Consider the following 20,465-nt stretch of genomic DNA (forward strand, 5'->3'; position numbering starts at 1 on the left):
GTTTGTTAATGCTCCCTCTTTCTCTACAGGCCATTTATTAGGAGGCGGTACCCGGTACTTTTACACTCCTAATGCTATTGTCAAGTACCGCCTAAATGTAGGATTTTATATATAAGATATTCATGGAATAAATTGAAAAGTACCACCTAGAAACATGGAAAGTACCAGTCAACATGAAAGATAATGCTCCCTCCTTCTCTATACCTCATCTTAAAGTAAAATCATAGACAGGTGATTGTTTTTTGTTTTCGTGATTTTTTTATTCCTCGATCTGTATCACTCACTAAACAGTAACAGTAGAAGCAAAGTTTAAAGACTGTATTATATGTTTTGGCATTTGTTTTTTATCCCTAAATCTCAATCACCTAACAATAACAGTAGATTCAAAGATTCAGGACTGTATTATGTGTTTTGGTATTTTATTTTGATCCTTTGCTCTCAATCACTTACCTAACAATAACAGTAGAATCATTGATTGGGGACTGTATTATGTATTATGTGTTTTGGTATTTGTTTTTGATCACTTACCTAACAATAACAGTAGAATCAGCTACAGGAGACTCAGGCATATTTTGCTCTGGTTCCTCTGGTTTTATTGGTTTTTGTTCCTTTGCTCTCTTTGCCTCTTCCTCCATCTGTTCTTTCTTAGCTTTCTGAATTGCCTTCAATACTTCCTTCACAACGTCTTCTTCCTTCTTCTGTTCTTCTTCAGTTTTTATTTTCACTTTTTTGTCACTAGAGCTTGGTTCCTCTATCTTGACTTTTCTGGCAACACGAACCTTTTTAGGTGTTGTATCTTTTACAGCTCGAGGCGGGGCTTCTTTCCCTGTACATATCTTACAGTTCAGATCGAATAAATGATTTTTATGTTGCGGAGTTGTGTCCCCTATTAAACCTCCAACAAAATCCATGGCTTGTGTATCAGCTTTTGTCTTTTCCACTTTTTTCTGCTCCATCTTTTTTATACCATGATCCTACAAGTAAATACAAATCAATGTTAATAGTTTTAGAAAGCAAGTTATTTACACAACTTTTCATGTTCACAAAAACAAGTATTGTCAGCTGAAATTATGAAGAAGAATGGACAGACAATGAGACAGGGGGTATTATAAATTGTCTGCAAAAAAACATATCTAACTGATAATACAAAAAATATTAGGATTGATCAATTATTTTGTGTAATTTGAAAGAAACTTATACATTTTCATTTCAGTAAACGCCAATTTTTTCTGGTTTTTTTTCTGAATGAGTTATGCTGGTTGATCAAAGGTCATTCTATGTAACATGTAATCATTTAACAATATACTTTAACTATGATATAATAACATAACATTGTGACATCATAAATTCAAAAGTACAGGTTAATGCACAAAAATTGGAAAGTTCAAAAAAGCAATTCCAGTGATATTGTTTGCCTCAAATTACAGCCGAAATTCAGCCTTTCCCCTAACGAAAATTCCCAATTACTGAAAAAAATGGCTTAAAATTCCTCCCAAAAAAAGTTTTACATTTTCCCCAAACAGTGATGGCATTGGTAGTAATGTTTGTGAATTTCGTATTCATGTTATTATTTTGATATTAGAAAGTACTTTTAAGATCAGTTTTTCTGATCAGAATCATCATGGTGTTTGTAACACATGTAGTTTTCAATGCATTAAAAGTACCATCATTGATTCTGTTTCTTTCCCCTCTCCGAAAAGTACCTTTCAGATTGAAAATGTCTGACAACCAAAATATACATGAAAAAAACAGTGCAATAAAAGACAGCAAAGCCAGCAAAAAATCAGAGATGTGTTTAAAATAAAATATACAAATTTCCCAATTTCAATAAAAAATATGCATTTTTCCCAATAAAAAACGGTAGAGGTAGTTTTGAAAAAAGATCACTGAATTCAACTTATGGATTTGTTTATTGCTATTTAACTACTTAATGTAACATTTATAATGTAATGAATTTATCAATTTGGTTAGTTTCTTTTGATATCTATTCAGACATCAGACTCCGACTTATCTTAAACTGAGTTTTACTGTGTATATTGTTTTTTTCTACATTGGCTAGAGGTATAGGTGGAGGGTTGAGATCTCAAAAATCATTTTTAACCCTGCTGCATTTTAGCGCCCGTCCCAAGTCAGGAGCCTCTGGCCTTTGTTAGTCTTGCATGATTTTTAATTTTAGTTTCTTGTGTATAATTCGGAGTTAATTAAACCTCAATTATCAATGAACTAGTATACATATTTTAGGGGCCAGCTGAAGGACCCCTCCTGGTAAGGAGTTTCTCGCTGCATTGAAGACCTATGGTGGCCTTTGGCCGTTGTCTGCTCTATGATATGTTTGTTGTCTCTTTGACACATTCCCCATTTCCATTCTTAATTTGACATACATACCTCTAATACAGTAAGGTCCTCGTCCTCTGTAGCATTCACCACATCAATTTCTATTTCTCCTTTGTGAGTTTTCTTAACAAAATGTTCTCCTTCCTTCAGGAGTTCTTCCTCTTGTTGTACAATCATGTCAAGTTCCTGTTATGTAAGAAATTATGATCCATCATGGAAATCTTTAAAAAGTACACCTTAGAAAACATATTTTTGCTTCTGATATACGGCATAGACTTGTGGCTCAATTCTAAACTTAATTTAAAATATTCAAAAGAGAAATTAGTGTGTTTCTCTCAATATTAGGAAAATAATAGATTATCGTTGATCATCTCAACGAGATTAATTTTCTGGCTTGAGCTGGCAGTAAAAGTGGCAAAAACAATCGAGTTAGTTAGACCAATTATAATCTGTTTATCGCTATTTTACCTATAACGATGTTGTTAATTTCATTGACAATGGGTATGTGTGCACCTAGTTTCTAGCAATAATTTTTCAGAATATTCTACTGTGCTGAGAAAGGAAAATATCAGCAAGATCAAAGTAAATTTCATAATATAGCGATAGTAACACATTAAAAAAATTATAATTCTGTGCTTATTGCTTGTAAAGACAGTTATTATCATAGGCATGAAAATTAAAATCTATTTAGATGAATGGACTTTTAATGTTCTATGGCAAATTAAATTCAAATTCAGAACAGGAACATGATAAATTTATTAGGAAGAAAATATGCCCAACCATTTGCTTTATACCAAATAAGTATTTCTTGAAATCTTGGGATTAAAAGATAATTCCCATAACGAACCAAACTGAGGGCTAATAATAAGTATGATGCCAATTTACGAGACTGATGGGGCATATTCTTTTTTGTTTTTCACTACCCATAGACCTAATATTCTCATTTAGTGTAATTTACACCTTTTCAAAAGTATTAAATCAGCTAAGTTTTGGAAGTCCAAATAATAATTGTGATGTCAGGAAAATCTGCATACAGATATATGTATTAGATATAAGAATGCGAGTTCTTATTATTGTGATACCAACTCAGTCACATTATTTGCATTAAAACCTGGCAATCATTTCTGAATTTACAGTAGATAATATTATTATTTATCATATGTTTTGTAGTAAATACAGTAGTTTTGCATATGTGATAAATAGCCTGCTGTTTAATCCATATCGCGCAACTTTGATGCGCACCCTTTATCGCATACCCTTTATCACACCCCTACCCTTTATCGCATACCCTTTATCACACCCCTACTTTTTTTTTTTTTTTTTTTTTTTTACTTAAAGTCAGTTTTGGTATTTTTTTTGCTTAAGAAAAATTTTCCTCAAAATAGGTAAATTTTTTGAATGACGTCATTGTTTGGTATGTGACGTCACGAACGTCGAGTTTTCATATTGTATGTGATGTCACGAACGTCAAGTTTTCATATTTTTTGGCACACTAAATGCAACTATGAAAAATACAAAACACACAAATTAATACAATAATAAACAAAATATTTTTAAAACAACAGCACGCAAATTGTAAGGTAACCCAGGTGCTTCGAACGGATAAGTAATTGAGCAGTTCTTTTAAGGCCTTTGAAACAAGACAAAAGTAGAACTGAAGGTAACCCAGTGCTATGGATCAGAAAACAGTTCACTAATATAATACTCTTCTGTTGAAATATATGATAAAGTGTATAATACATGGCAAAATCCGTATCACATGCCGTATCACCCTCGACCAATATCATCCCTCGGGCCTAAAGGCCCTTGGGCTGATATTTATGTCTCGGGATGATACGACATATGATACGGATTTTGCCATGTATTATTCTCTATATAATACAAACATGTTTTGTTTCAAACTCTCTCCACTTTGCTAGTTCTCTAGAGGCCAGTTCATCTGGGGTCATCCGTATCAATTTATTTGGCTTCAACTCTCCATTCAAAATCTTTCTAAATAAACCCTGTAAAAATATGTAGTCACATGTGATATCATAGAATGTTCAGGTAAATTGTGATTAGCTGGGCCATCACTGTCAGTTTATCATTTTCCTTTTTAAAAACAATTTCAGTATTGCTTGCTTTTATCCATATATCTTTTTGAGACTACTTTCTAGAACATTAAGAGCTTGGAATATTGTATAGATGTGGTGTTCATCTATTTTTTACCCTCTAAATGTGTTTTAATAATTTGTCCTTTTTTAATTGTTTTTTAGGTATGCTCTATTGGTCTTAAATCAAAACTGAAAAATTTACCTTTTAACAGCTGTTTTTTTTTCTATTTTAGATTTAATGAAAATACTTGAAACGTTTTCCAGCAGTCCATATAATCAAATAACTTATATTGTAATGGAGTAATCTCCCTTTTATAAAACAGGGTTATTTATACAAGTGAGAGGTTTAGCCAGCTATAAAACTAGGTTTAATCTACCATTTTCTACATAAAAAGATGTCTGTACAAAGTCAGAAATATGACAATTGTGTTCTTTTGATGTTTTGTATTTTGATTTTCACATATGATAAAAGATTTTCTGTTTCGAGTTTTCCTTAGAGTTTGACATTTTTATTATTTTACTTTTAAACAAACTGACTAAATACCACTAAACGTTGATGCGAGAGGTAAGCCAGCTATAAAACTAGGTTTAATCCACTATTTTCTACATAAGGAAATGCCTGTACCAAGTCATATGACAGTTGTTTTATAATCTTTTGGTGTGTTTGATATTTTGATTTTCACATTAGATAAAAGATTTTCTGATTTGAATTTTCCTTGGAGCTAGTTTGACATTTTTGTTATTTTACTTTTGAACAAACAGACTAGATACCACTAAACCTTGATGTGGTGAACCTATAGGGAATTACATTGCATACCTACCTTGTTTTTAATATCTTTGATGTTAAATATCAGACTACGATATTTATTTTTATATTTGTGACCCGTTTCTTTGAAGAAGCTGAACAGTTCATTTTCAATGTCAAGTGACAGTGACTTTATCTCACTGAGAGACAGCATTACATCGTCAGCTTTCTCTGCCCTGGAGAAAAAAAACCAAACAATAATATATTAACTTCTATATATGGAGGTTAGTTTCCAAGATTCAAATCCTTCCCTTATACATTATAAGACTTAAATGAGCAAATACTGGAAATTCAGAAATCATTTTGTGCAGTTGTTATTGCAATTTTGTCATTTTATGACTAAATAGGATTTAAATTAAAACATTTAAATCCACTGCATTTGGTTGCACCTGTCCTTAGTCAGGCAGGGTTCTCACTAGGAATTTTTCATGGTGAGTCCTGGGACTCATCACTTTTAGAAATGGTGAGTCCCAAAAGATTTTGATGAGTCCAGGATGCATGTATTTTTTTTGTGTCACAATATAATGAAATATGACGAAATACAACTGAAACAATGCGTGTTGGGTTGGTAGTTTTTATTAAATTAATAAAAATTATGCCCTCTTAATAGTTATTGCTCAAAATATATACATGTAACAGACTTTTTTCTGGGTTTATCATATTCTTGATGTTTGGCCACATTGAAAAAAATGTTGGTTTGTCAAAGCCAGAGTTCCATAAAAAAAGATCAGGGCGATAGGTAGGGTTTTAGTTTTTTTTTTTAATATGAATGGGCTATTTCATAATAAACTCAGTTAAAGAACTTGTCTGGTCATTTTTAGTTACCAAAATTTATTAAAAATACAAAAAAAAAAAAATAACTTTACAAATTAACCCCTTCCCCTCTACACCCTTTTCCCAATTAAATAAGTGTAGATTGAATTATATACACCAAGTTTAACTACTTTCATGGCACTACCATATCAGTCATATCAGCTGTTTATTTAAAATGTCTATAAATATCCAGACAGAGTTGTCTGTTACTTAGGTGTTTCCCCCAAGTATTTTTCCCGCCTAAAATGATCATGTGACATGTTTGTCAACAAAACAAAACATTTCGTGAAGGAATTCATTTAATTTCTGGATTTTTCTGCTATTAATAATTTAGTTTGGATTTATATTCATTCCATTTAAGGTACAGTCAAGCATTTGTATTTAAAAAATAGTTTGCAAACAATTTTTACTTTTCAATTTGACAAATGTCTCATGCTTGCCGTTCATTGGCTTGTTCAACCATGCAGACAATGTAAATTATGTAAATTATAAATCTATCAGCTGTCAAAAATATTGATCTACGCATCACATCGATGTTTTGACATCGACTTCCGGTTTAGTTTCTTGTCAAAACAACGGCTCAAAACAATGTCATATCATAAATCTTCTAGGCAAAATGATGTTTCTGAGACTCAGGGGATACAATCAGGACGCGTCCCAGGGACTCACGGGTTTAAAAAATGACGCGTCCAGCTGGATTCCCATGCGTCCAGGACGCGTATACGCGTCTTAACGAGAACCCTGGTCAGGAACCTGTTTTCTGGTCTCTAGTTTTTTTTTATATAGATTATACCGTTGGTTTTCCCATTTGAATGGTTTTACACTAGTAATTTTTTTTTACCCTTTAGCTTTCTGTTCAGTGTGTACAAAAGCTACATCTTGAAGACTGTACATTGAGCTATAATAGTTTACTTTAACAAATTGTGACTAGGATGGGGAGTTGTCTCATTGGCACTCATACCACATCTTCTTATATCTATCAACTAATATTTCAAATTTTTTTAACATATTTTTTTTTTTGAATAAAGATATATCAAACTCTATTTTATTTTTACAGCATATCAAATCAGTGTGTACCTTGTTGCTAAAGCATCTCTCAGTGACTTTCTAACGTTGAGTCTGATCGGATCTGGACCGTTATCGTCTGTCTTAGTGTCACTTTTCCCTTTGTCTGTCTTCTCATCTCTTGATTCCTTTTTACTTTTGTCTGTTTTTTCATCTTTTTTGCTTGACAGATTTTTACTGGAATGTTTGTCATCATATTTTTTATGAGAACTTTGTGATTTTTGGTCTTTGGATGAATCTGAATGGGACTTTTTTCGTTCTTTGGATGAATCACTCTTCCTATCCTTACTGCTGTCCTTTCTGTCTCTATTATGATCTTTGTTGCTATGGTGATGATGTTTACTGCCATTATGAGAGCCTTTTTCGTGCTGTTCAGAATGCTTGTGATGTGATTCTTTCTCCTGTTTACCTGCAACTATAAATAAAATCCTTTTTGAGAAGGTGGGAAAAACAACAAACTTCTTAGGTGGAAACAATTGTCAATTACCTCAATATGTTAGCAGAAAGAATATTGGGATTATATTTGAATAAGATACTTATGGACAGTAATCTTGACCTTTATAATGCTAGGAAGAAGGACAGAGTATAAAAATTTCTATCTAAATCCACTACTAATGCATATATTTTATTTGTCCAAGGGCAATAACTTCAACATATTTTTTTTCTTCATAAAAATCCTTCAAAAAATGTATACAAAAAATTGCTAACAAAGCAACAGTGGCTGATCCAGAAAGGGGGTTCCAGGGTTGGAACTCCCCCCTTTTATTGGACGATCAATGCATTTGAATAGGGACATATAATTTTACCCCCTGTTCCTTTAAAAAATGGCTGGATCCACCCCCTGAACAATTTTCATAAAAAATATATTTACAAGGGTCATATTAACTACTGTACAATTAAGTGATCAGTAACAATTAATAACATTGTCCAGACATTGTCTGATATAATCTTGATAAAATCTGAAAAGATATGGTTTTCTGATGGAGCTTACAAGTCATATTGATTGACAGATGCTTATATTTCTATGTGCCCAGCATTGCTTGTGAAGGATTTTTTTTTATAACCACACACAGAGATCAGACTATAATAGATACTTACTTTCGGAACCTTGAGCTTTTTAATACTAGGAAGGAGCACAGAGTATGAAGAATTTTTTTATAACCACACACAGAGCTCAGATACTATTTGATACTTACTTTCAGTACCCTTGAGCTTTTTAATACTCGGCAGGAGCACAGAGTATGAAGGATTTTTCTCTAGCCAGGCACACAGCTCGGCCTCCGTAGGAGCCTTGTCACCAGTGAGTATCTTGCCAGTTGTCTTTTCAATAACCACGATTCTTTTGTCACCAGTTAACTGGAAAATAAAAAAGCAAATATTTCTTAACATAAGTTGACTTAAGGATGTACTTAGGTAAGGTTTCAGAATTTGTGCCAAATGTTCGGACTTCTTGTTTTTTTTCCATACAATACAATGTAAAATATTTTGCCCCGTTTACTACTTCAAATGGAGGGTAGTGTACCTTACATAATAATGACTTGACAGTACAGCTAGCAAGCAAACTAACCAAAGAGGTTACCTTTTATACCTACCCACTCGGCTGTAAAAGTTTCAATTTTGGAATGGCTGTTGTCCTCGTTCATGGGGAATAATATAATTAATTACCATTAACGTTAATGAACTGTGATCATGCAAAATTAAGTGAATAAATCATTTTAATACATCCAAACAATCATACAGTTACTACTACTATTACCTTAAAGTCTATCATCATGATCATGATTACAAGTCACTACTACTACAGTGTATTACTTTAAGTCTATAATCATGATCATGATTACAATCTATACTCAATCATTTCCCATATTCTTTTAAGCATTTTATTGGATTACTATCAACTAGAGTACACATGTATGAATTTCATAGTCAAATAAACAGTTTTCTTCAAAAAGCATTTAAGAAGTACAGAACTCCCACGTCAAGTTGACAAACTATTTAAAGTAGATAAATTGTTTTCCCCTATCACTTAAAGAAAACTTCCAACTGCAAAAATGATGAACATGACAGTTTAAATCATTTTCCCCAATGTATTCTATGTACATGTTGTTTTAAAGGAAAAGAAAGCAAAAGCTTGTCATATGAGCTCTAGTCAACCAGTGGTTTTTTCGTAATGAAATCAAAAATAAATTTGTCCATAGTTTCAAAGCAGAATTTAGCATCACTTTAGGGACGACATCAAAAGATCGATGTATGATAAAAAACTTAAATCAAATAGTTTGGGGGTGGGGGATCAACATTGCTGCAAGTTTTGTTAATCTAAAATTGATTTTACATATATCCCTATTGGTCAATAAATTTTTTCCAAATTAAGTCAAGAGGGGGGGTGTGGGGGTCAGTGAAAAAACTATTTGAATTAAGTTTTTTATCCTTCTTTGAACTTTTGATGTCGTCCCTTATGCACTTGCAGCCAAAATATTTTGCAAAAAAGATGGTTAAAATTGGTAATTTCCTCTTCACCCCAATCCTATTGATGCTAATTGAAATTTTAATTTGTGAAAAGAGTACTGCATAATTTGAAAATAATTATATTTCAATGATAACGCACAGTAGATATAATCCTTAAAATAATATACCAATTTCATAGTGCAACAATATTCAATACATTAAAACATACAAACTTAAACAATTATATTAAACTTATTTATTGTGCTCAGCCAATCAGAAGACGCGTTACATCCAAAATTAGATTATTAAAAAAAATACACACTTAAACATTTATATTAAACTTATTTCTTGTGATAGGGTCATTGTTTTTACTTCATAATGAAATTACAGATACATGTAAAAAAGTTTAATGGTTAGAATGAACTTTTTAATAATACTCATTCTGTTAAAAAAAATATATTTCATGTAAGCATGGTAAGTTAGACTAAAGCAATTTAATAGACGTAACTAATTATAAACACTAAAGAACAGACTGTTCCCAAATTTTTTAAGAGAGTTAACCCAGATAAGTAACAACATGCATGCACTCTTACCTTACTTGGCCTCTGATAGATTTAATTAAAATAAATAAAATGTGGTTAATAATTCAAAATTGATGTATAAACCATCTTATAACACAGCTTTCTCCAGAAAAATAACATTTGATTTTTAAAAATATAATATAAGAAATTACTAAAAGTTTGAGTGAAGAGATTGTAATAAATATAATACAGGAAAAATTTTTAAGTCAAGAAGTTATCATTTCCTCAAGTTCACTTGAGTGGATTCATTATAATTCATAGGAATAAAATTGAGAAAGGAAATGGAGAATGTGTCAAAGAGACAACAACCCGAACATAGAAAAAACAACAGCAGAAGGTCACCAACAAGTCTTCAATGTAGTGACAAATTCCTGCACCCGGAGGCATCCTTCAGCTTTTTAGTGGATTTTAAGGGTTAAGGTTAACCACTTATTCAAATGTAAATGGATGTACAAATTTAAAAAAAGCTTGCATAAAACTGAGAACGAAAATGGGGAATGTGTAAAAGAGACAACACCATGACAACCCGACCATAGAGCAGACAACAGCAGAAGGTCACCAACAGGTCTTCAATGCAATGAGAAATTCCCGCACCCGGAGGCGTCCTTCAGCTGGCCCCTTAACAAATATATACTAGTTCAGTGATAATGAACGCCATACTAAACTCCAAATTGTACACAAGAAACTAAAAGTTAAAATAATACAAGACTAACAAAGGCCAGAGGCTCCTGACTTGGGACAGGCACAAAAATGCAGCGGGGTTAAACATGTTTGTGAGATCTCAACCCTCCCCCTATACCTCTAGCCAACGCAGAAAAGTAAACGCATAACAATATGCAACCTTTGACAAAATAAGAATAAAATTTCTTCTCAATCCAGAAAAATTGGTACTCAGGAATATAAATGAATCCACAGTATTTGAGATGAAGCCAAAATTTTCATCCACAATTTTATACTGGCCATTTATTCATTTTCGAGGATACCAAATGTTATGGAATGCAGAATAATTGCATTTTCATGGATATTTAATTTTGTGGTTTTGTCAAAGTCTGCATTCTACATGTTCTAGCCAAAATAAAGTTTGTCATTAGTTCAACACTTAAATTTGTGGCTCACCTGGAGTCGGGTTTCACAATAAAACTTACGACTAAGATTGATCGTAAGTCATGAACGAATCAGTAAACTTACATACAATCTAAGTTTTTTTGTTTTTTTTGTGAAACTGACTCCTTTATCCACGAAACCAAGAAAACTGGTATCCACCGAATAATTACGAATCCACAGTATTTGACAATACAGATAAACATGCAATTCCCCTACTCAGAATCTAAAGGACTATGGGTGATCTAATTGATCGTACACCAAAATGAAAATAACGTTACATCATTGATTGAATTTCAATTGTTAAAACCTCTCAAACCAATCATAACATTTTGATGTACGATTTTCAAAAATATTACCCAGAATGCATTAGATTCTGAAAGGGCCTATATTGAGTTACGACATTAAAGTTGTCTACCTTGACCGTTGTCTGTTCTTGCTGACTATGTATAATATTAAGTGAGTCTTGTGAATGATTGATGATACACTCGTTACTACAATACACTGAATCCCACCTCGACACTTTGCCACATTTAGGTCCGATACACCGGGGTAACTTTTCCTGTTAATTATATTCATTATCTTTATGATGATTCCACTGTATTCACAAGATCAAGAAGGACTATACATAGCTAGTAATCAATTTTTAGAAAATGAAAATTCTAATAAAATACCTTTAGTATACATGTGTACTAACACAGCTATATATTCATGATATTATAAGTTCTAACTTGAAAACTGTAATAGGAAAAACAATATAACCTTAGAGCTAATTTCCTAATGCATGCAGGGTAAGATTTTGGTTATCTTGCTCGCTATGTTTGTTTACTGAATGATATGAGTAAATCAGCCCTAATACCGATAAATCAGCATGTGCAATACTGAAAACGTTTCACTGTTGATATAAATCAAGATTTAATATTGCTCTTTGAAAAGGGTTAATACGGAAAAAAGCGAGAAAAAAGCCGTATTGGCTCTGTATTAGTCACCATTTTTTAAAGAAAAACGGCCAACACAGAAAAAGGAGGTAAAAAAGCCGTTTTATTGGACCTGTATTGATGACGGTTTTTAATTTTCTTATAATCATTTAATAAAAGTGTTATGAACAGGCTGTTTCTGTATTGGCACTGGTATAATACAGAAACAGCCAGTTAATAACACTATAATATTGTACAATTGTAATTGGATTAACAATCAAATAAGATGTAATATATACAGGTTTAACTATGCCTATCTATATTGTTTGCAGATGTCAATCTTTCAGTATAATACAGAAACAGCCAGTTAATAACACTATAATATTGTACAATTGTAATTGGATTAACACAGTATAATACATTAGCAAAGGTTTATACAAACAAAGCAAACAAGTATACAAAAATCTTATTCTACAAGGATTAGGAAATTAGCTCTAACAGTTTATAATACCTGCAACTTAAAACAAAAACAATTAGTTTAAATTGGAAGTCACACAAACAAATAATTCAATCAACATACAAACAAACAAATAACTTCCTGCAATACATATCCATATAATTACCTCTGATTTTTTCTGTTCCGTAGAAACTTTCTTAACAGGTGCTAATATTTTAGCTTTATCAGGAGTGAATATTTCCAGGAAGTTCTCAGATTTTTCCGCTTTCTTATCTAGTTTTCCAGGTGTAACTGAATGTTTATCAGATTTATCAGAGGTGCTCGAGACCTCAGATTTTCCAGTTGTCCCACCTTTTTCAATTTTACCAGGTGTGTTTATCATCTTTTCTGATTTTACAGTCTCCTTCTGAAATTTTCCAGGTAAGGTTGTTACCTTGACCTCTTCACCTTTCACTGTTCCTTTTTCAGTTTTTCCAGATGAGGTCATGACCTTAACCTCCTGTCCTTTAGCACCAATCACCTTTTCTACTTTTCCTCCGAGTAAGGAGACTTTTCCTACAGCTTCCTTAGAACTCTTTTTCACAAGAACAATTTCTCCAGTTTTTTGTGTTGTGACCTTTTTCTCACTCTTAGAAGATGATGATCCTGGAGCTAATTTTTGTTCCGTGACTTTTGTACCTGGCACTGTTTTCTTATCAACTTTTCCTGAAACTACAGGACTTTTGTCTTTATTTTCCTTTTTCTTACCTTCAAAGATCTTTTTCTTGGACTGAAAAGAAGAAATACAGTCAACAACTTCCTTAATCAGTTTTGAAAAATTATTTAAGTATTGACTATTGCCCCAAATGATTGCCAATAAACGTTTTATTCTTTTGACATTATTTGCTTCTAATACAAGTCAATCTCTACCAACTGCTTAGCCCACGTCTTTTTTTTTAACCCTTTCAACACTATACACGGCATATGCCGCGATGACGTACGCCGTTCGCCACTGCTATTCGCGGCATATGCCGCGATGAAAAAGGATTTTTCATAAGGACTCTTAAACCATTCGGTTTTCATTCGGGTTCTCTCTAATTTTTCCTCGTTTGAATCTAGGATATGCAAGGTCTCATTCGCGCTTGAAATCCCGACAATTTTTATAGTAAAATCATGCAGTAGAAGGAAAATAGAAGGAAAATAAAAACAAATATTTTGACAAATGCAAATGGCGGAAATCGGAAACGAAGCTGTAAATATGGAAAAATTTCAGCATTTCCTTGGCAAAACTTACAACGAGGATTAGTTAAAAGGTTTCTTGTTATCTCAATGTGTTTATTACATAAAATTCGTGTGGGAAATATGATTTGATCGATCATTACGAGACGTAGAAAAAGGGGGGAAAACAGAGGTTGACTGAAATTTTTTAGGACGGAGCTATTTATTTGTGCCACGATTACATAAAACGTTATGTATGGTACAATACGCTACGGAATCGGGCAACTGGTGTCTTCTTTACAATATGGCAGATAAAACAACAAAATAAATGAAGACTAAAAGTAGTTTTTATTCAAAATTCAACACAAATGTAATAAATTACACCTTTTATCTGTTAATTACCTGAAAACGCAGGTAACCTGATAAAAATTTCAGTAAAATAATTGCCTAACATTACAGTTCATGCTCTCCTGAGCATTTTTCATGCAATAACTTTCTCTGTATCTCATATAATAAAAAAGATACAGCAGTCTGAAAAGGAAAATACTGTTCTAATGAATGTACTAAAAAAAAATGCAGCAGCAGCAGCCATTTTTCTATTTTTTTGTGTAGCGTTGAAAGGGTTAATAGTTAAAGTTTAGCCTTTAGGTCATTTTATCTATTATACCAATAATAATATACTTATGAATTTGTATAAAATTTTAAATTAAGGATGTTCGCTTGTCATGTTTTTGGATTTTTGTCAGATTTTCGGAATCCTCTGGTCTTATCCATTTAAATGCCTTAAAAAAATTTGCCCATTGACCCCCATTTTTCTTTTTATAAATCTTTTATATGTATGATTATAAACCATCTGTTAAAGTCTTATTAAATCGTTGTTATTTTTTAATAGTTTTTGACAGCTTTAACTTGTCAATGATAAAGCAATGAAAAATCAAAAGAAATCATTTTCCCGCCAAATTTTCAAAGGCTAATATCCTGAAAACAAGCACATTGACCTGTATTTATGTTTTGCTATTTTGGTTCCTTTATTTAACCCCTATCAATATATTATAGTGTTATGACAAGCTTGTTATTTTGAAACTGAGTAGCGAACTTCCTTAAATACAAAAGTCAAATTTACATTATGATCAAGTTATGTTGTCTGTTTCTTTGGTCAGTTTGTTGTCTCTTTGGCACATTTCCATTCTCAATTTTATATGTGTAAACTTTATAGAAATTAATTTATTTATTGTGTGTCTTGCTTGCAAATGTATAATATAATTGTAAATGTATAGTTTTTAATTAATTGTCTTGTCTTGTCAGAAAAGAAATCGCCTTAGGGTGGGCATAGGACACTATATAATTGATTTGCCAAATTTGTGCAAAGTTTAAACTATGTCAGTACTTACTGATAGTTCAACTTTACCAGTCTTAACAGGCTTATCTCCCTTTTTCAATCCTGGCATCTTAACAATCAGTGGTTTAGACCCTGTGCTGGTTTTACTGTCGTCCATTTTGGATTTGCCTTTGATCTTTTCTATTTTTTCTTTCTCTATAAGATAAATGTGTAAATGTTTTACAGCAGCCTTGTCATAGGAACTCCAATAGTATGATAACTATGTATTTTTTCAAATAGTTTCAAGAACTGTAAAAGTGACGCAACCCACATTTGCATTTGATCTGAATTTTTGAGGTAATAAGCATTGTGCACAAGTTTCATAACATTTGGTTGAGGCCAACTAAAGTTCGAAAATGGAAACCAAAAATTCAGCAAATTTTCCATTTGCAAAGGGGCATAACTCTAGAACGGTAAAAGTGACACCACCAAAATTCATTGGGCATGTTTCTTGACCATAATCAAAAGAGAAATAGCAACATCTACAAGTCTGCAATGGTAAACAATGGATTTTTTTGGCCTGCCACCACAGAAAATATAGATTTTAAAACTGCAACAAGTGTGTTACCATATTTGTCGACTCAAGACAGATTTAAATATTTTATAAACCATGAGACTGTAAAACTGTTGGAGTGAAGAAATATAGTAATAAAAGAGTTATAGTCATGATAGTGGTGAAATATGTTTCACTTATTATTTTTATCTTTCCTTTTCAAACATTTACAGAAATTTGTGTTTTTTATATGTGACATCATGCATGTTGCCCTTTTTCATTTGTACCTACCCTTACAACCATCACAGATATACTCCTCTTCCTTGTCGGCCATTTCTTTTCCTCTCTCACGAGTTATCCCGATACATTTACCATGGTACCAATTCTCACATCTATCACAGCAAATCATAAATCTGGAAATACCATGGCAACGTTTAAACAGTATAAAAACAACTCTATAATAAAAACTAAAGGCAGAAAACCCACCAAAAACCAGTTGCCATTTTTAAAGTTTTGTGAAGGGTTTGCTGGATGAATCTAATTAGTTATGTTGTTTGGTTGCTGTCTCACCAACTTATACATTGTAAAAGCATATTTTTGAATTATTATTATTCATGGGATATATTTTCAGTGAATTTCTGCAATAAAGGTGAAGCATGAATTTAATGGTTCAACTAGGCACACAGGTGGCTTTCAGCTGTTGTTTGCTCTTTTGTCGGGTCGTTGTCTCTTTGACATAATCCTCATTTTCATTCTCAATTCTAAAATAAAAATATTGTATAACTTTGTATCAACGAAATCTTGAGAGCCGTGGTGTAGTGGTTAGTGCATCGGACTACTAACTCAGAGGTTCCTGGTTCGATTCCCATTCCAGGATGAAAATTTCAGGGACTGATTTCAGGCTCTCCCTTGACACCATTTGCTAATATGGTCTTGAGGAAACAATGAAAGTCCTTCAGAAGGGGACATTAAATGGCTGACCTGTCTTAAGAGAGAGTCATATCTCTTGTACGTAAAAGACACCCTTGTAGATTTTCGAAAAAGAGTAGTCTAATGCCGCTACAAGGCAGCACTCACACCCGCAAAGTGGAAAGGGATTAATATAAGTTGCAAAACTTGTTTCCCAATCCACTATAAATAAATAAATGGACAGTCAATTACACTGAATGTGGCTGACATTGTACGTACTTGTTACCATACGGTTTGTTACAGATACAGTATTTACGATCTGGAGGCTCGTATTCTTCTTCACTGTCCATATCTTCATCATCATCCTCCTCATCCTCTGATTCTTCCGATTCTTCTTCTTCATCCTCTGATTTTTCTTTTGCTTTTTCCTTTACTTTTTCTATCACTACTAATAGAAATAATTAACTTATCCTTTATTGTTCATACAAACAAAAATTAATGACAATGTAAATTAATATCATTGGTTGAATATCCAATGAGGGGGATAGGAGGGGTCCTGTTCCCGCAATCCCGGGCTTTAAAACACGAAATCCCAAAATCCAGAGCTTAAAAAAACGAAATCCTGAGGTCCCGAAATTCAAAAAAAGAATTCCCGTATCCTGACAGGGTCAATCCCGAAATCCCGAGCTTAAAAACACCCGATCCCGGAGTCCCAATAAAGGTCCTATCCCCCCTCTCCAATGTTTAGGACATTGAAAGTCAATCACAAGATTTTAGACCACATGTTGCACTTTAAATTTTACTGCTTTCTTTGTGTTGTAGGGTTGCTGTCTCATTGACATATACCCTGTAAAATCAATCTATTTAGGTAAAAAATTGTTTCCCCAAATTACTTTAAACCCTTGGTTGCTATCTGCCAATTTTGTTTGTTTATTTGTTTTGGTTAAAGCTGCCAATTTTGTTTGTTTATTTGTTTTGGTTAAAGCTGCCAATTTTGTTTGTTTATTTGTTTTGGTTAAAGCTGTAGGTTTTTTCTTTTGAATAGTTTCACACTTTGTTATCCCAGGATCTTTCATAGCTTACTATATGATATAGGTTTTGTTTATTGTTGAGGGCCTTAAGATAAAGTGTCCTTCAGTTGTTAATATGCTCATCCCTTGGTCTCTGGTGGTCTTATTGACCATTATAAGTCATCTCCTTTTTTCAAATAGTACCCATTCAGAAGCCTCTATTAAACCTAACAAATGTCAATCACATGACAAACTTACCAGGTCCTTTTTTCTCTTTCTCTTTCACCTTTTCTTTTCCTTTTTTCTTTTTTTCCTCCACTTTTTCTACTTCTTTATCTGTACCTTCATCTTCAGACTTTGTTGTTTTCTTTCGCTGTTTTCTTGTTTCCTTTTTGAGAAATTCTTCAACAAGTGGATTTCTTACTCTTTTCCTCCGTAATACACGACCATCGTCTTCCATTTCTGATCCAGTTATGTCAGATGTGTCTAAATCACTAGAACTCTTGACTTCAGCAACTTTTCCACGCTTTGGCACTGACTTTGGTGTTACTTTTTTCAACTGTTTTGTTTCTATCTTTGCCTTAATCACGGCAGTATCTTTTGGCAACCCTTTTTCGTCTTTATTTTTTGTTTCAATATTGTCTTTCAGAACCACATTTTCTTTCAAACTTGATAAATCTTCATCTTCTTTCTTTTTCTCTACCGGTTCACTTACTTGTACACTTAAAACATTTTCAGTACCCGGAACAATTTCAGCTCGAAACTCGACAGCCTCCTCAGGCAAAGAGACAAATTCAATATTTTCTATCGTGGCCTCAAACTGAATGGGTTCTTCTTTGTCCGAATCTGACGTAACCATAGATACCGATATAATTCCAAAGTTAGAATCAACAGAAGAATTTAAATCATCTGATTTGTCAGCAACTCTTTTGTATAGTTCCTTAATTTTGATATTTTCATCATTACCTCCCTTTGAAGGTGAAACTTCCGATTCACTTAGTTCCTTTATTTTAGTATATTCATCATTACCTCCCTTTGCAGGTGAAATTTCCGATTCACTTTTTTGCAGTGGAATTTGTTCAACAAGCTTTAATTCATTAGTTTCATCAGATTCATTAGCTGAATTTTCATCAGCTGCAATACTATTTTCAATATCTTTTTTATCTGAATCAATTTTCTCTTCAACTTTTTCATCTGAATCAATTTTCTCTTCAACTTTTTCATCTGAATCAATTTTCACTTCAACTGTAACTACAACAGTTTCATCATTTAAAACATGTGTATGATCCTGATTATTTGAAACTAAGTCATTACTATGTTTATCACTCTCATCAGGTTTTGTAAGTTCCTGTTTTTGTTCATCATCTTTACGGACAACACCATCAGGTTTAAACAAATCAGTCATTGTAAGGTCTAAAAACTCTTCTGATTTTCTAAATTTCTTTTTCACAGATTTGGGAGTTTTCATTTCACCATTTTCCTCCTTTTTCTTAGAATCCTGAGAATCTTGCCGTGTTAAATGAGGGTCTTCCCCACTTTCGTGTTTTAATTTGACCATTTTCCCATCAACACTATCTGTCTCTGAATGTTTACGTTTTAAAGCACTTGATTCCATAATTTGCTTTGACAATGCCTCAAAAATATTTTTACCGGCAGACATATCTTTCTTGATTGAACTTTGAACCTTAGTAGTTTCTGATTTAATTGCACTTAAAGGTTCATCCTCTTCATCACTGCTAACTTTTTTGTCCTTTTTTGTCTGAGATTTTGTTTTTTCTTCCTTTCCCTCATTCTTTTTTGCACTTTTATTTTTCTGACGTGTATTATTTTCTTCTTCACTTGATAAATCTTCAGATTCATCCTTTTTTCCTTTTTTGCCCATGGACATTTTGCCTCCTTTTAGTTTTTTCCCTTTCCCTTTCTTTGGCGACTCTTCCTCGTCACTTGACTCCTCAGATTCTTCCTTCACTTTCCCTTTTTTTCCTTTCTTTTTAGGTGATTCATTTTCAAATGTTTGTTTCCCCTTACCTTTTTTCCCTTTTTTAATTTTAATATCACTTTCACTTTCAGTATCCTGTTTTTTCCCCTTGCCTTTCTTTTTCTTTTTATTATCCTCATCACTTTGTTCAACTTTCTGTTTCCCTTTTCCTTTCTTTCCTTTTCCTTTCTTTGGTGATTCTTCTGCACTTTCACTTTCTGTGTATATTTCCTTCCCTTTATTTTTCTTTGGCCTACCTGGCTTTCTTTTCTCAGTTTTGGGTGAGTCCTCCTCACTTTCACTTTCAGAACTGTCTTCGTTCTTTCCTTTCTTTTTCAAATTGTCTTTTTTCTTCCCTTTTTTTGGTGATTTTTCATCACTTTCATCATCAGCATCATCCTCCTGCTTTTTATTCTTACTCAACGATCGTCCTTTTTTCCCTTTCTGCTTTGGCGTCTCTTCTTCACTATCAGAATCATCTTTCACTTTTTTACCTTTTCCTTTTTTGTCTTTTTTATTAGTCAGATTTTCAGCCTCACTTTCAGATTCTTGATCTTTGACCTTTTTAGGTCTACCCCTTTTTCTTTTAACTTGTTCCTCTTTTGTGTCAGTCTCACTCTCACTTGAATTTTCATCATTCTCATCTTCAACCTTAAAAAAGTACAAAATGACATCAGGGCAATACTTCATTTTAAAACCCCTTTTAATGCATGTTTATGCTTATTCTATTACCAGATGCTGTTCTGTAAGAAATCTTTTCACATCAAAATTCCATCTTTTTGAATGGGAATACATGTACTTTGCCTTATTTTATGTGCTTTCCACACAGAAGTTTTATAATACCTATTTTGAAAGTATTCAATAAATAAAATTTCAGAAAATAAAAGAG

At 32.8% G+C, this 20,465-nt stretch overlaps 1 protein-coding gene across 10 annotated transcripts in view; it reads right to left on the reverse strand.

Annotated features, from left to right (window-relative positions):
• The window catches only part of LOC139499488 (PHD finger protein 3-like), a 46,471-nt gene that overhangs the window by 11,687 nt on the left and 14,319 nt on the right, over positions 1–20,465 (reverse strand). For 4 of the 10 annotated variants that reach the window (XM_071288177.1, XM_071288174.1, XM_071288178.1 and 1 more), the window contains 13 exons: positions 17,857–20,227; positions 16,868–17,036; positions 15,971–16,092; positions 15,200–15,342; positions 12,778–13,380; positions 11,656–11,799; positions 10,149–10,160; positions 8,307–8,466; positions 7,123–7,525; positions 5,249–5,408; positions 4,221–4,337; positions 2,386–2,520; positions 529–974 (listed from right to left, as the gene is read on the reverse strand). In XM_071288177.1, coding sequence (XP_071144278.1) covers positions 529–974; positions 2,386–2,520; positions 4,221–4,337; positions 5,249–5,408; positions 7,123–7,525; positions 8,307–8,466; positions 10,149–10,160; positions 11,656–11,799; positions 12,778–13,380; positions 15,200–15,342; positions 15,971–16,092; positions 16,868–17,036; positions 17,857–20,227 — 4,985 coding nt within the window. The remainder of the gene's footprint in view (positions 1–528; positions 975–2,385; positions 2,521–4,220; positions 4,338–5,248; positions 5,409–7,122; positions 7,526–8,306; positions 8,467–10,148; positions 10,161–11,655; positions 11,800–12,777; positions 13,381–15,199; positions 15,343–15,970; positions 16,093–16,867; positions 17,037–17,856; positions 20,228–20,465) is intronic. The other 6 variants (XM_071288182.1, XM_071288183.1, XM_071288180.1 and 3 more) reach the window with 3 other exon arrangements.

Source organism: Mytilus edulis, chromosome 12 (genome assembly GCF_963676685.1).
Source record: "Mytilus edulis chromosome 12, xbMytEdul2.2, whole genome shotgun sequence".
In the NCBI taxonomy this organism is placed as follows: Eukaryota; Metazoa; Mollusca; class Bivalvia; order Mytilida; family Mytilidae; genus Mytilus; species Mytilus edulis.